Consider the following 12,513-nt stretch of genomic DNA (forward strand, 5'->3'; position numbering starts at 1 on the left):
AAAGGTTAGAGTTTCAATATAGACTGAAATTCAGAGCACTAGCTTATGAATCCTCAATCACAAAACCATAGACTTTAGAGCTGAAAAGGAGCAGCACCAGGCTAGGGTGGGGGTGTGGTGGGAGGGAGAGGAAGAAGAGGAGGGTAGCACAGGGGAGGAGGGGGAAAGAGAGAGGAGGATGGAGATAGAGGGGAAAGACAGTCTGGGAGATGAGAGGAGTCAGAGATAGAGGGAAATAGAAGGGAGGAGGGAGAGGAAGATGGAAATGGAGAGATAGAGACAGCAGGGATGGGGAAAGAAAGTGAAGGGGAGAGAGAGGAGGGAAGAGAGGGAAAGAGTTAGGAGGGGGAAGAAATAAGGGGAAGATGGAGATGGAGAAAGACAGGAAGAGGTGAGGAGAGAGAGGGAAAAGAGGCGAGGAGAAAGAAAGAAGAAGATGGAGATGGAAGGAGATTTAGACACAGCAGGGATAGGGGAAGAAAGAGAAGGGGTAGAGAGAAAGGAGGGAGATGGAAGGAGACAGAATCAGGGATGGGGAAAAGAAGGGTGACAGGGATGAAATAGGGAGAGACAGACAGTGGTAGAGGGAAGAAAGAGAAAAGGAAAAGGGAGGAAGGAGGGGAAAAGGATGGAGATATAGGGAGATAGGGGAGGGAGGGTAGAAAGGAAGAAAATGGGGAGAACGAAAGAGTCTGAATTGTGCTAATCATTCTTCTAATCCCTAGTTTTTCTCTTCATTCTCAGTCAAGTGAGAACTCAGATGCATAAGGAGGCATCTCCATTTTATCGAGGATAGCCTTGCTTTTTCAGACTGTCCCAGCTCATAAACAGTGGAAGGGAGATTAGGATCACAGGTTTACAGATCTCAGGCTGGAAAGAATGTCAGAGATCATTTAGTCCAATGCTCTCATTTTATAGTCAAGGAAACTGAGGTTAAAGAAAGTTGTAACTTGACTAAGAATCCTGGTCTTCTATCAGACTGAGCTAGATTTCTACAGAAATAGATGCTATTGTCTCAACAGGTTGGGATGACATTCTGTGATCCCTCCTTTACCCCAAAGAGCTCAGAATTTGGAGTCAGAATACCTGCTTTTAAATCCCAGCCCCAACCTTCCTTATTGCCTGTGTGACTTTTGGCAGTTCCCTTCCCTTTGCTGTGCCTCAGTTATCTTTACTGCTAAATGAGCTCCGGGGTCTCTTCTAGCTCTGTTTAGAATCCTGCAAATTTAATCTTTCTTATTTGCTATCTTTTGGTTTTGGGTCACCTTCTTTTCTGAATCTGTCCCTTTTCTTACTTATCCCATGAAACCAAGAATAAAAATAGGGGAGGGGGAGAAGCAATCAGAAAACCCCAGCGCATCAACCATACCTAAAAATAAATGTAATATATAATACCCATAGCTCTCTCCTTTTCCAGTAAGGGAAAGAGGTGCATTTTTCCTGACTTTTTTCCAGGGACAAGTTGGATCATTAGAACAGCAATCAAAAGGAATTTAATTTTTCAAAATGCTTTATTGATGCTTTTTAAAACCTCATTGTTACTTCCCAATTAGCTCCTATCTATTAGACCCCTCCTTGTCACAAAGAATTACAGGTAAGCCATGCTTCCTGATGCAGCCTGTGGGCTGGTATCCAAATTTACCACCTTTCCACCTAGGAAGGAGGCCTACTTCATCATCATCAGCCCTCTGGAATCTCCATTGGTTATCATATTGATCTGAACTCTGATGTCTTTTCTTTTCCCCTTTTTGTTATTGTGTCTATTGCTCTGGTGGGTCCCCTTAATTCTCTGCATAGCTCTTCTCTGAACGCCTCATATTACAAGAAACTTATGCATGCTTCCTGTACCTTTTTGCAAACATAATTCCTTGGGGACTTATAGTAATGTGTCTTAGAAAGAAATGATAATTTTAGAAGAGGCCTTGAAAAATCAAAGTATGTGATTCTGAGATCATTTTCATCTCTCAAAATCCCTAAATATGGCTGCCTTCAGACTGGGCTAATACCGGGCAATGTTTTTCCAAGGTTTGCTGAAAAATAAACAGGACTCTTAATGACAGTGTTGCAAATTGGAGGTTGATAGTATTTGTATTCTATCATTCAGGATTGCCTGGAGACCCAGGAGGAAAGGGAGACCCAGGCCCCCCTGGGTTTTATGTCTCAGGGCCTCCTGGCGAGAGAGGCCATCAAGGCATTGCTGGAACACCTGGAATCATGGGGCCTCAAGGTTTCCCAGGGCCCCCAGGACGAGATGGTGCCCCTGGGCTTTCTGGTAATTAAAAATGATCTCTCTATTACTGCAAATTGTTCCCAATGTTAACAGTGTCTGGGTTGTTCTTATCCTGCCTGTGGTGTTGCATGTGGCTGACTGTAAGAAAGGATCCTTTAGGGAGCCAGGTGGGAACTATGGGAAGTAGAATCCCAGGCCTACAGCTGAAGCTGGAAGGGTCCTCAGAGACCTGCTAGACCAACCTCCTCATCTATAGAGGAGGAAACTGAGGTGCAGGGAGGGGAAATGACTTGTCCAAGATAATAATAAGATTAAAGATTAAGAGCTGCAAGGGACAATAGAAGCCATCTAGTCTGACCCTCTCATTTACATAGGAAGAAACAGAGCCCCAGAGAGTCAGTTTGCTCTGGGTCACAGAGGTACTGGAGATGGACCATTATATTCCACATCCTGGACGTTACTTTTTTTGGCTCCCCAGCATATCAAATAAAAATAGTATCTCCAGTATCTGAATCACTTCTTATTTTTGTGATCCCAGGGAAGTCAAATTTCTGGGTTGGGCCTCAGTTTCCTCATTTGTGAGTTGAAGACTGAGTTGGCTTCAAAGGCCCCTTCTAGATCTTCAGAGTAAAAGGAAGGGGTTGAACTAGATAGTCTCTGAGTTTCCCTACATCTCTAAGATCCGTGTTCCCACAATGTTTTTCTCAGGTCAGAGACAAGTGAGAATCCCTCATGGACGTTCTTTGAGGTTTTATAATAACTTTGCTGATTCATTGCCTCTAGGTGCCAAAGGTGAAATGGGGAAGCTGGGGCCTCCAGGGCCACTGGGACCTTTTGGAATTCCTGGCAGGAATGGGGTTCCTGGCTTGAAAGGTAACATTTGACTGCATGTTTTATACGAGGAGGTTTGTTCTCCTTCCCCTGTGAAAATGAAATACAAGAGAAATTTTCATCAGACAACATAAAGGGGAGAGGGGAATCTGCTTGACTTGCTTTTTTTAAAGGACATGAACTATTTCTTTTTTTTATGTTTTTGCAAGGCAAACGGGGCTAAGTGGCTTGCCAAGGCCACACAGCTAGGTAATTATTAAGTATCTGAGACTGGATTTGAACCCAGGTACTCCTGACTCCAGGGCCAGGCAGTGGGGTTAAGGCCACACAGCTAGGTAATTATTAAGTGTCTGAGGTCGGATTTAAACTCAGGTCCTCCTGACTCCAGGGCTGGTGCTCTATCCACTGTGCCACCTAACTGCCCACCTCCATATGTTTTTAAATGTGATTTTTAGGTACAAGTCATATACTATAGGGCTCAAATGTTATGACTCTTCTCATTGATATCCAGAGCTACTTTGAGCATACATTACTAAAAAAAAAAAATCAAAACCATTTCTTGTAAACTCCCTCTTCTCATCAATCCCACACTTTAGCATTATCCCTCCCTTTTTCATTTTTTGCCTGCAGGCTTGAAGGAAGAGGTTTCCTTTCTCCTTACTGTGGCCAACTGCCCCCAATTGTATCCTTCATTCCAAACACTTCCAAATTCTTCAGGAGCTCATCCCTTCTCTCATCCTTCTCTTTTTCCCCTTCATTTTCTAAATCTCCTTATCCACTGGCTCCTTTCCTACTGCTTACCATCATTCCTAGATAACTCCCTCATCCTTGAAAAACTTGGCATCATCTAAAAATAGGCTACTTCCTACAGCCAAACTCCTAGAAGGAATTGTCCTCACTCATTGATGCCCTTTTGTATCTTCTTACTTTCCCATTCCTTTTGGTCTAGTTACTGCTCTCACTATTCCCAAAGCGTTCTCTGTAAGATTAACACCGTTTGCTTGGAAGTCATCCAGTTATTTTGACTTGCCACTGGATACTGTGATTACTCTGGAGGAGAGAGTGAGGCTAGTGACTTTGCACAGCCTTGCCTCATTTAATCCATTTCACTTGCAAGTCAAGCCATCACTTTCCTTATGTCATTGGTCCTCCTGGAAAATGAAGGATGGACAACAATCACCATTTGCTTAATTGCCAAATCCAGTGTCCTTTTCTCAATTTTCATCCTTGACCTTTCTGCAGCATCTGATACATTCTCCTTCTGAGTAGTTTCTCGTGTCCAGGTCTTGACAAGCTGTTTCCTGTATCTTCTCTTGTCTCTCTGGCTTGTTCCTTCTCAGTTTTTTTTTGTTGCAGCATCATTCGTATTACATTCTTTATACCTCTACATATCCAGCCATCATCTCCCTCTTGAGCTCCTTTCACTAACTGCCTTGTAAGACATTATAAACTGGATGTCCTGTAGACATCTCAAATTCAGTAGATCTGAAATAGGTCTCATTATCTTCTCCCTCCCCCAAGCTACTTCCTAATTTTCCTATTTCTGATGAGGGCACTACAATAGCCTTCCCAGTCACCAGGTTTCCAACCAACATGTCCTGCTCTTCACCCTCATTCATCCTTCCAAGTCTCCCTATCCCTCTCCAACATCTCTGAAATCCACCTCCTGGTCTCCAGTCACACGATAACTACCCTCCTCCAGATCATACTTCCTGATTAGCCTGCCTTCCATTGTCTACAAGATACACTGAAGTGTTATTATTAAAGCACAAGTCTGACTGTGGCCTTCCCCTGTTCCGGAAACTCCTGTCGCTTCCTATGGCCTCTAGGAGCAAATACAAGCTCCATGACTCTGTTTGGCATTTTCAGCCCTTCATAATGCCTGAAATAACCACTCACTTAAGGTGAGGATTCATGTACTGCTGCTAGTTTAATTTATTTTACAGCCTAATTAGGGCCTAGAAAGGCCCTAATTATCTAAATATCTAAAATATTTTTAGAATATTTAAAATTTCTGACCCATATTTATCCTTATCTTTGCAAAATTGACTTTTGCAAAGCTACCATAAAGACACATCCTTAATTTCTCTGAATTCCAGTGGCAATTTGGAAAGTCTTTCTGTCTAAGTTATTGCCAAATCCCATTAGCTTTAAAGAGTCAAATATATTTTGATAATTGAACAATTAGAAGCCCAAGTTGAGGGTCACCAGAGGGAAAGGACTCTAGTATCCCAAATAATGCTGAGCTGAAGAGCACGCTGCCAGGAAACCCCAAAGAGAGCTCCATTGAGTATACTGAGTCTATACTTAGGTGCTCTTTGGTCCTATAGGGGCAGGCAACCTGGAGGAACCAGAAGTTGAGGAAGAAGAAGAAAAGTAATAGGTCCACAACACTGATGAGGAGCCTGATAAATATATCAGTCAGCAACCACTTATTAGACACTTACTGTTTGCCAGGCATTGTGCTTGGTGCAAGAGGTGGAAAGAAAAAGCAAAAATAGCTCCTGTCTTGGAAGGGCTTCCATTTCTAATGTAGGAGACAACACGTGTATATATACAAGGTAATCTTGGTGATGGAAAGTACTAGCAGTGGGAGAAGACCCCCCTAGAGATGTGGGTGAGTCTTGAAGGAAGCTGAAGATTTCAAGACACGAGTTAGGAGAGAGAACATTCCAGGCATGGGGAGAGGGACAGCCAGTATAAAGGCTAGAGGTGGGAGATCAATTGTGGTAGGTAGGAAACGGCAAGTAAGCCTCTGTGGCTAGACTGGAGAGTATGCAGAGGAAAGGAATGTGTCAGAAGCCTGGACAGTAAGAAGACTATGAAGAACTTTGCCAACCAGCAAATCCTAGAGGTAATTAGGCAGTGCCTGGACCTTCTTGAGCAGGGGATTGACATGGTCATACCTGAGCTTTATAAAAATCACTTTGAAGTCTGAGTGGAGAATAGTTTGAAGAGGGGAGAGGCTGGAGGCAAGAAGGCTGATTAGAAGACTATTGCAAAAAAAAAAAGACTATTGTAATTGTCCTAGTGAGAGGAGATAAGGGAAGGCCTGTGCCAGGGTACTGGCTATGGGAATGGAGAGAAGGGGAGGCATATGAAAGATATGAGAAAGCACATGATTTGGCAGTTAATTAAAAGTGTGAGTGAAGAGTTGGTCAGCCTCAGAGCTAAACCCTGGAAATAAAAGACTTAAATGAAACATTTCGTGCCCTCAAAGAGCTTACATTTTACAGGACGATGTTGTGTTAGGAAATGACCGAATTGGAGGAGAAGAGAAGCCTTGAAGTTGCTGGTGTGTGTATCTATAACACTGACTACCTGGACCAACTTGGGCAAATCACCCTTTCTGGGCCTCTATAGAATGTAGTTGGACTAGCTGGTCTCTGAGGGTCTATCTAGGATCCTGTTGTGACCTTCTTCTCCTCTGGTCTCAGGTTCCCCATATGTAAAGTAGATTCGATTTATTGGGCTCTGAAGCCCCTCCCTACTCCAGACTGAGGATCCTATTTAGCATATTCAGAAATAGAAGTTCACTCTTTTCTTGTCCTTCCCTTCTTTCTACAAAAAGTGGGGAAACAATAGATTTTGAACACTTCATGTGATAGCAGGATCAAGGGAATAGAGAATGAAGAAATGTGATAGAGAGAATCTCGGAATAGGAGAGGGTTGCTAAAAGAAAAAGAATGGAAATATCAAGAATAGGAGCTCAAAAGGAAAGACTTAAGAGACCATAGGTATATATGACACCTTGAAGATACCCAGAGACTGGGCTGTCAATGAAATGTTTACCGATTAGGACAGTACTCTAAGCAAGACAGAGTCCTATGAATATATGAGAGCTGGCTCCCCTTCCTTTTCTGAGGCCCCTGCAGATGATGCGCATGGCTCTGATGCTCTCACTGGGGAGAAGCTGGGAAAGTGGAGGATAAAAGGGCAGGAGAGGTGTGTGCCCAAGTCAGGTGGGACTGAAGAAAGAGCAGGCTATTTTCCAGCCCCCTTGATGGAAGGTAGAGTATGTCATGAGGAATGAGCAGGTCTGAGTGAACTTAAGGCCTAGAGGGAGAGAGAAAGGGAGGGATTTGCAAGGAGAAGCAGTGTTCATCATCAGCAACCATTTATAAAGCACCTGCAACTGTACCTAGGACAAAAAGAGACAGACCCTATTTATCGAGTGACTTCCATTCCACTGGAAGGAACCTCGACCTCGAGGCAATTATCAAAGACTTCATTATGTATCAGGAACTGGACTAGACTTTGGGCACACAAAATCACAAAGTGCTACCATCTCCACTCCTCAATGGGAAGACATGCTAATCAATCACTAAGCACTTATTAATTACCTACTGCTGGCTCTGCCAAGTGGGGCACTCTAGAAAACACAATCCCTTGTGTTTTGGGCAGGAAAACCTAAGGGGTTTAGGTTGTGTTCTGACCCTCCTCCCCAGGCAAGGCTACCAGAGTAGAGGAGCCATGATTAGAAAGGGCAGCCAGATTTGGTATTAGATCTGGATCTGAATGATCAGTGTGTGAGTTGCCCTGTGGCCTGCCTGGTAAGGCAAAAGGGACTGTGAGTAATGTGCACAAGTCTTTAACCCTCTGGAATGATGTATGTATACATGCATAGATATGTACACATGTAGGTTTTTGATACATGTATGTACAGAGGCCATGAATAGCATGTGTGTGTGTGTAGGAACCATGAACAACACACATATATTACAATAAATACTGAGTGTGTATGCACAATAATACATCCCAGGTACCTCTATGTCTCTGTGCCTATTCTAGGTGAGGATGGTTTGCCGGGTCAGGCTGGATTTCCCGGTCCCATAGGACAAAAAGGTGGAAAAGGTGAGCCTGGCATTCCAGGCCCTCCTGGACAAGTGGATCCAAACTGTCTGAAAGTAAAGGGGGAGAAGGGAGAACCAGGCTTACCAGGTAAGGAAATGAAGTCTACCACACCAGAGTGTCTATAGTGGCCTTGAGTTTCAATTATGTTAGGTTTAAAAAAAGATAAATGTTATGACTAATTTAAAACCATGTGAACATAACCTGGGCAAGTCACTTCATTCAGTTTCCTCATCTGTAAAATGAACTGTATAAGGAAATGTCAAACCACTCTACTGTCTCTTCCAAGAAAGCCCAAAGTGGGGTCACAGAGTATCAGACATGACTGAAAACAACTGACCAATGATGAATATGCATTTAGATAGAGAGGCTGTGTAGGCAAGGGTTAGTGCCTTATATTTTCCTCAGAGTCAAGAAGACTTGAATTCGAGGTTTGCTCCTGACCATCCTGGCTGTATGGCCCTGGATCAGTCCCTTAACACCTCGCTGGGAGTGGTGCCCTCTGCTTATGGAATCAGAGGTCTAATCCAAAACCCCCCTCAAAACAAGAATACACATTGATAAAGCTTTACTTCTTCAGAAATGAACATAATACAAGTATTGATCTGATATGTCCCTCACTCCTTTACTCTGTGTGACATAGTTATTTATATACATCTATAAAGTATCAATACGATACTGTTTACTCCCTTCCAGTCTTAATAATAGTAATAGTAATAATAGTAATTACCAATGTTTAATAGCTTAAAACTGCACTGAGATTTGAGAACACCTCATTTATTCTCTCATTCAGTCCTTACAATAGCTCTGGATGCTATTATCAGCTCCATTTTTTAACAGATGAAGAAACTGAGGCTAATTGTAATTAAGTGATTTGTCCAGGATTACATAGCTAGTATCATTGTCTAGGGCAGGATTCAAATTTAGGTCCTGTTGACCCCAGACCCAGTGCTCTATCCACTGAACCACTCAACCTTTTGTTTCTCCATTTGCTTTTATATTTGCATTATTACTTTTGTATAAAGTTGTCCTTTCCATGTCATGACTTTCCCCATTATAGTTTCAATATATCATGGAATAAGAAATTAAATGGGAATTTTGGGAAGTTTTGCAGAAGCTGCAGACAGCATGCAAAGTCCAGCAGAAGACACAGAAAAGTTTAGAAAGTCAGAAATTCATAAAATATATGTATAGAATTGTATATTTTCTCTTTCGATACCATTACAAAGGGAAAGGCAAAACATTTGACATGGATTTTCCGGATGGGAACATTCCTAACCCCCTTGATGTGGAAGGGATATTTATGATTGCTTATTAATTTAAAGGTAAAGGGGATTCTTTTTGAGGCTAGAAGTTTACCAACTAATAGTCAGTTCATTAATGAATGACTCATGTTTGGGTGGTGTAAGAATTCAATTTCGATTTGAATCAATGAAGATGGGCCCTCCTGTGTAAGCCGATAATCCTAGAATCGAAGGCTGAGGTCTAAAGAAGGATCATGCATATATGATACAGGATACAGACTGCAGAAGGAACTCTTGAACCCAGGACTTCTGACTTTTGACCCCTAACCAGTACTCTGTTCACTCCCTAGTGCTGCCTGACACCTGTTCTGGGGAGATGCTTCTTCTGGCAGTTTATTCTTTCCTCCATACTCCCCAGGTGGATCACTTTATAGGACAGGAGACTTTATATGGCACCACTTCAGACTTTTGTGAACAAAAGGCATCAGACTCCTGTGATATAAATTTAGAACCGTCACAGTAACCAATATGTGGGAACAGAGAGAGAAATATTGGGTTCAAGGGGAAGGGTACTGGACCTGGAGTCACAAGTCCTGGGTTAAAATCCTCATTCTACTGTTATCATCTGAGTGACCTTGGGCAAGTCTCTTCACTTTTGTGGACTTACTTAGAGCTCCATGCCAGATTTCAATGTCTACTCTCAGGACTTTGTCAGCCTTTTCCTTGCAGGGGAGTGGACTGCCAAATGGAAGAGGCTGCACTGGTCTGGCAAAGCTCTGCCAGTTGACTTTTCAGGACACCTCTTTGCCAAGGCTGTGCCACTAGGTGCAATTCTATCTTGGCAAGGTCCACAGTCATTGATGAAGTCCCCTAAGAATAGGGCAAGGGAACAATGGCATCATTTAAGGCAATTTACCACTTACTGAACACAAATTTACAGCCTGGCTTAGTGGAGAAAGAACTAGCTTTGGAGGTGGGAAGTTCTGAGTTCAAGTCCAGCCACTCACACATCCTGACTATACCTTAGACAGTTCTGTAAGTCTCAGAAGTGGTAGAGAAAGTCTGATCTCCCTGTTACATTAAAGTAGCAGTTACATTAAAGAGAACTCTTTAGTCTAATGAAATGGAAGGTCTTGTGCTCATCCCTTGTTTTGCCCCCCCCCATTTAGTGTTTGACATTATTTGATGTTGGATGAAATAGGATATGAGATGATGAAAATAGGAAAGTAACGTTTACATTGTTAATAATTCATCCCATGACAGATCAGAACCTTTCCCACTGTTCCATTAAGAGTTCTGAAATTCACTGAATTGATTGATGACATTAGCCATGGATCTGTGGCCTTAGCTTAACTTTCTTTTTTTTCTACTCTTACTTGGAAGGCATTCCTGGTGTGTTGGGCCCCAAAGGTTCCCAAGGTATTGCTGGAGATCCAGGACAACCTGGGCTGGTTGGACAACCTGGTTCCCCTGGATCACCAGGTGAGTACCATGGTGGATACTTCAGCAAAGATACAGCTCTTTTTCCATAGTGGGCAAATAGTTTCCATGAAGTATTGAATGATGCTTAGACTTGGATTCTATTACAGTGCTAGAAACCATCCCAAGTAGCTTTGCTTGTTGACCCAAAGATAGTGTCATTTGGTCCACCTTGTTGCAGACATCGTATCAGAGTTGATTGCTTATTTTTGTGACTCAAGATGTGAAGAGCATCAGAAAGGCAACAAAAGTCTGGTGTTGGTTTTCATACATAGCCTTGGATATATTTACAGAATCCTACATGGTCTAATATCATGTAGTTCCTCTTCCCACCAGGTGAGTCACTGTAGTTCATATGACACCCGCAGCCACAGTGGTCCTTCCCCTGGGCCAGCTACTCAAATGTTTACCATCCTGGGAGCCTATAGGTTGTTGGACGTAATGAAAAAAATGAAAGAAAGAAGGCCAAATATTCTGGTATGGAATTATTCACCTCAAGCTATTTCCTAATTCTCCTCCTACTTACCATCTCAGATATTTAGGGAGGGTGCAGGGGAATTCCTGAACCACCCCACAACTCATGGAAAGGATTAGGAAAAGGGGTGTGTCTGGAACCCTGGCTCAGGATTCTAGACTGGAGAAAGCAGAGGAAGAAAAAAGAGAGAAGCCAGCCTTTCCATCCCCCAGGGCAATGTGAGTTGCTGTAGCTGTCCGTCTTGGGACTCCTCATCCTTCCTCCTTATAGTTCATTCTTCTCTTCTGCTCCTGTTCACTGTAACCTTCACAGTACTCATTTCCAGTAGCCATGCTCATCAGATTTATCTCCTGGAAACCCAGAAGAGTAGGCTTACATGGTGATCTCACTCTGAAGGGCAAGTTCAACTGGAAAGGAAATATCTTTCAGATTAAATCTCTAAAACATTTTTTTTAAATCCCTAGGTTCAAGATACATGGCATTATGAGAGGGGAAATTTTAAATTAAAAAAATCAAAATCTGAACAGAAAAGAATTTTAAGTTTTGCTCTTGGTGGACCTCTGAGTAAGGCAAAACCATTCTGGAAAACAGTTTGGAATTATAAACAAAAAGTAACCAAATAGTGTGTGTCTTCTGGTCTAACGAAAGCACTGCTAGACCTGGACCCCATGGAGATCAAAGATAGAGAGAAAAGTTCTATATGCATACAATATGCTGAGTTGCTCTTTTGGGGATGACAAAAAGCTGGAAACAGGTGCCCGCTAGCTGGGGAGTGATGGAACAAATCATGGTAGATAGATATAATGGAATACCATTGTACTGTAAGAAATGAGGAAAAAGATAATTTCCAAAGACACATGGAAAGATTTGCATGAACTGATACTGAGTGAAATGATCAAAACCAGAAGAGCTACTTACACCATAACATCAATATTATAAAAACAATAAATCTTGGGACAGCTAGGTGGCAAAGTAGATAGAGCACCAGCCCTGGAGTGAGGGGGACCTGAGTTCAAATTTAGCCTCAGACACAATAATTACCTAGCTGTGTGGCCTTGGGCAAGCCACTTAACCCCACTGCCTTGCCAAAAAACAACAACCAAAAAAAATCATCTTGAAGGTTTGTATAAACCACTGAAGAATGAAATGAGCTGAACTAGGAGAACAGTTTATGCAGTAGAAAGAATACTGTACAAAACAACTTTGAAAACTGTAAGAACTGTTATCAAAGCAATGATCATCCATGATTCCAGAGGACTGATAACTACCTGACGGGGAAGTGATGGACGCAAGGAACAAAATGAGACATTTTTTTTGAACATGGCCAATGAAGAAATTTACTTAGAGTTGACTATCAATATTTATTACAAGGATTTTCTTTTTCAATGGGATGTGGTGTGGGA

General features: G+C 42.4%; 1 protein-coding gene across 8 annotated transcripts in view; it reads left to right on the forward strand.

Annotated features, from left to right (window-relative positions):
- LOC141500673 (uncharacterized) overlaps positions 1-12,513 on the forward strand; it is a 216,332-nt gene that overhangs the window by 134,807 nt on the left and 69,012 nt on the right. For all 8 annotated transcript variants that reach the window (XM_074204063.1, XM_074204065.1, XM_074204068.1 and 5 more), the window contains 4 exons: positions 2,105-2,272; positions 3,014-3,103; positions 7,853-8,002; positions 10,540-10,638. In XM_074204063.1, coding sequence (XP_074060164.1) covers positions 2,105-2,272; positions 3,014-3,103; positions 7,853-8,002; positions 10,540-10,638 — 507 coding nt within the window. The remainder of the gene's footprint in view (positions 1-2,104; positions 2,273-3,013; positions 3,104-7,852; positions 8,003-10,539; positions 10,639-12,513) is intronic.

Source organism: Macrotis lagotis, chromosome X (assembly GCF_037893015.1).
Source record: "Macrotis lagotis isolate mMagLag1 chromosome X, bilby.v1.9.chrom.fasta, whole genome shotgun sequence".
Classification (NCBI taxonomy): Eukaryota; Metazoa; Chordata; class Mammalia; order Peramelemorphia; family Peramelidae; genus Macrotis; species Macrotis lagotis.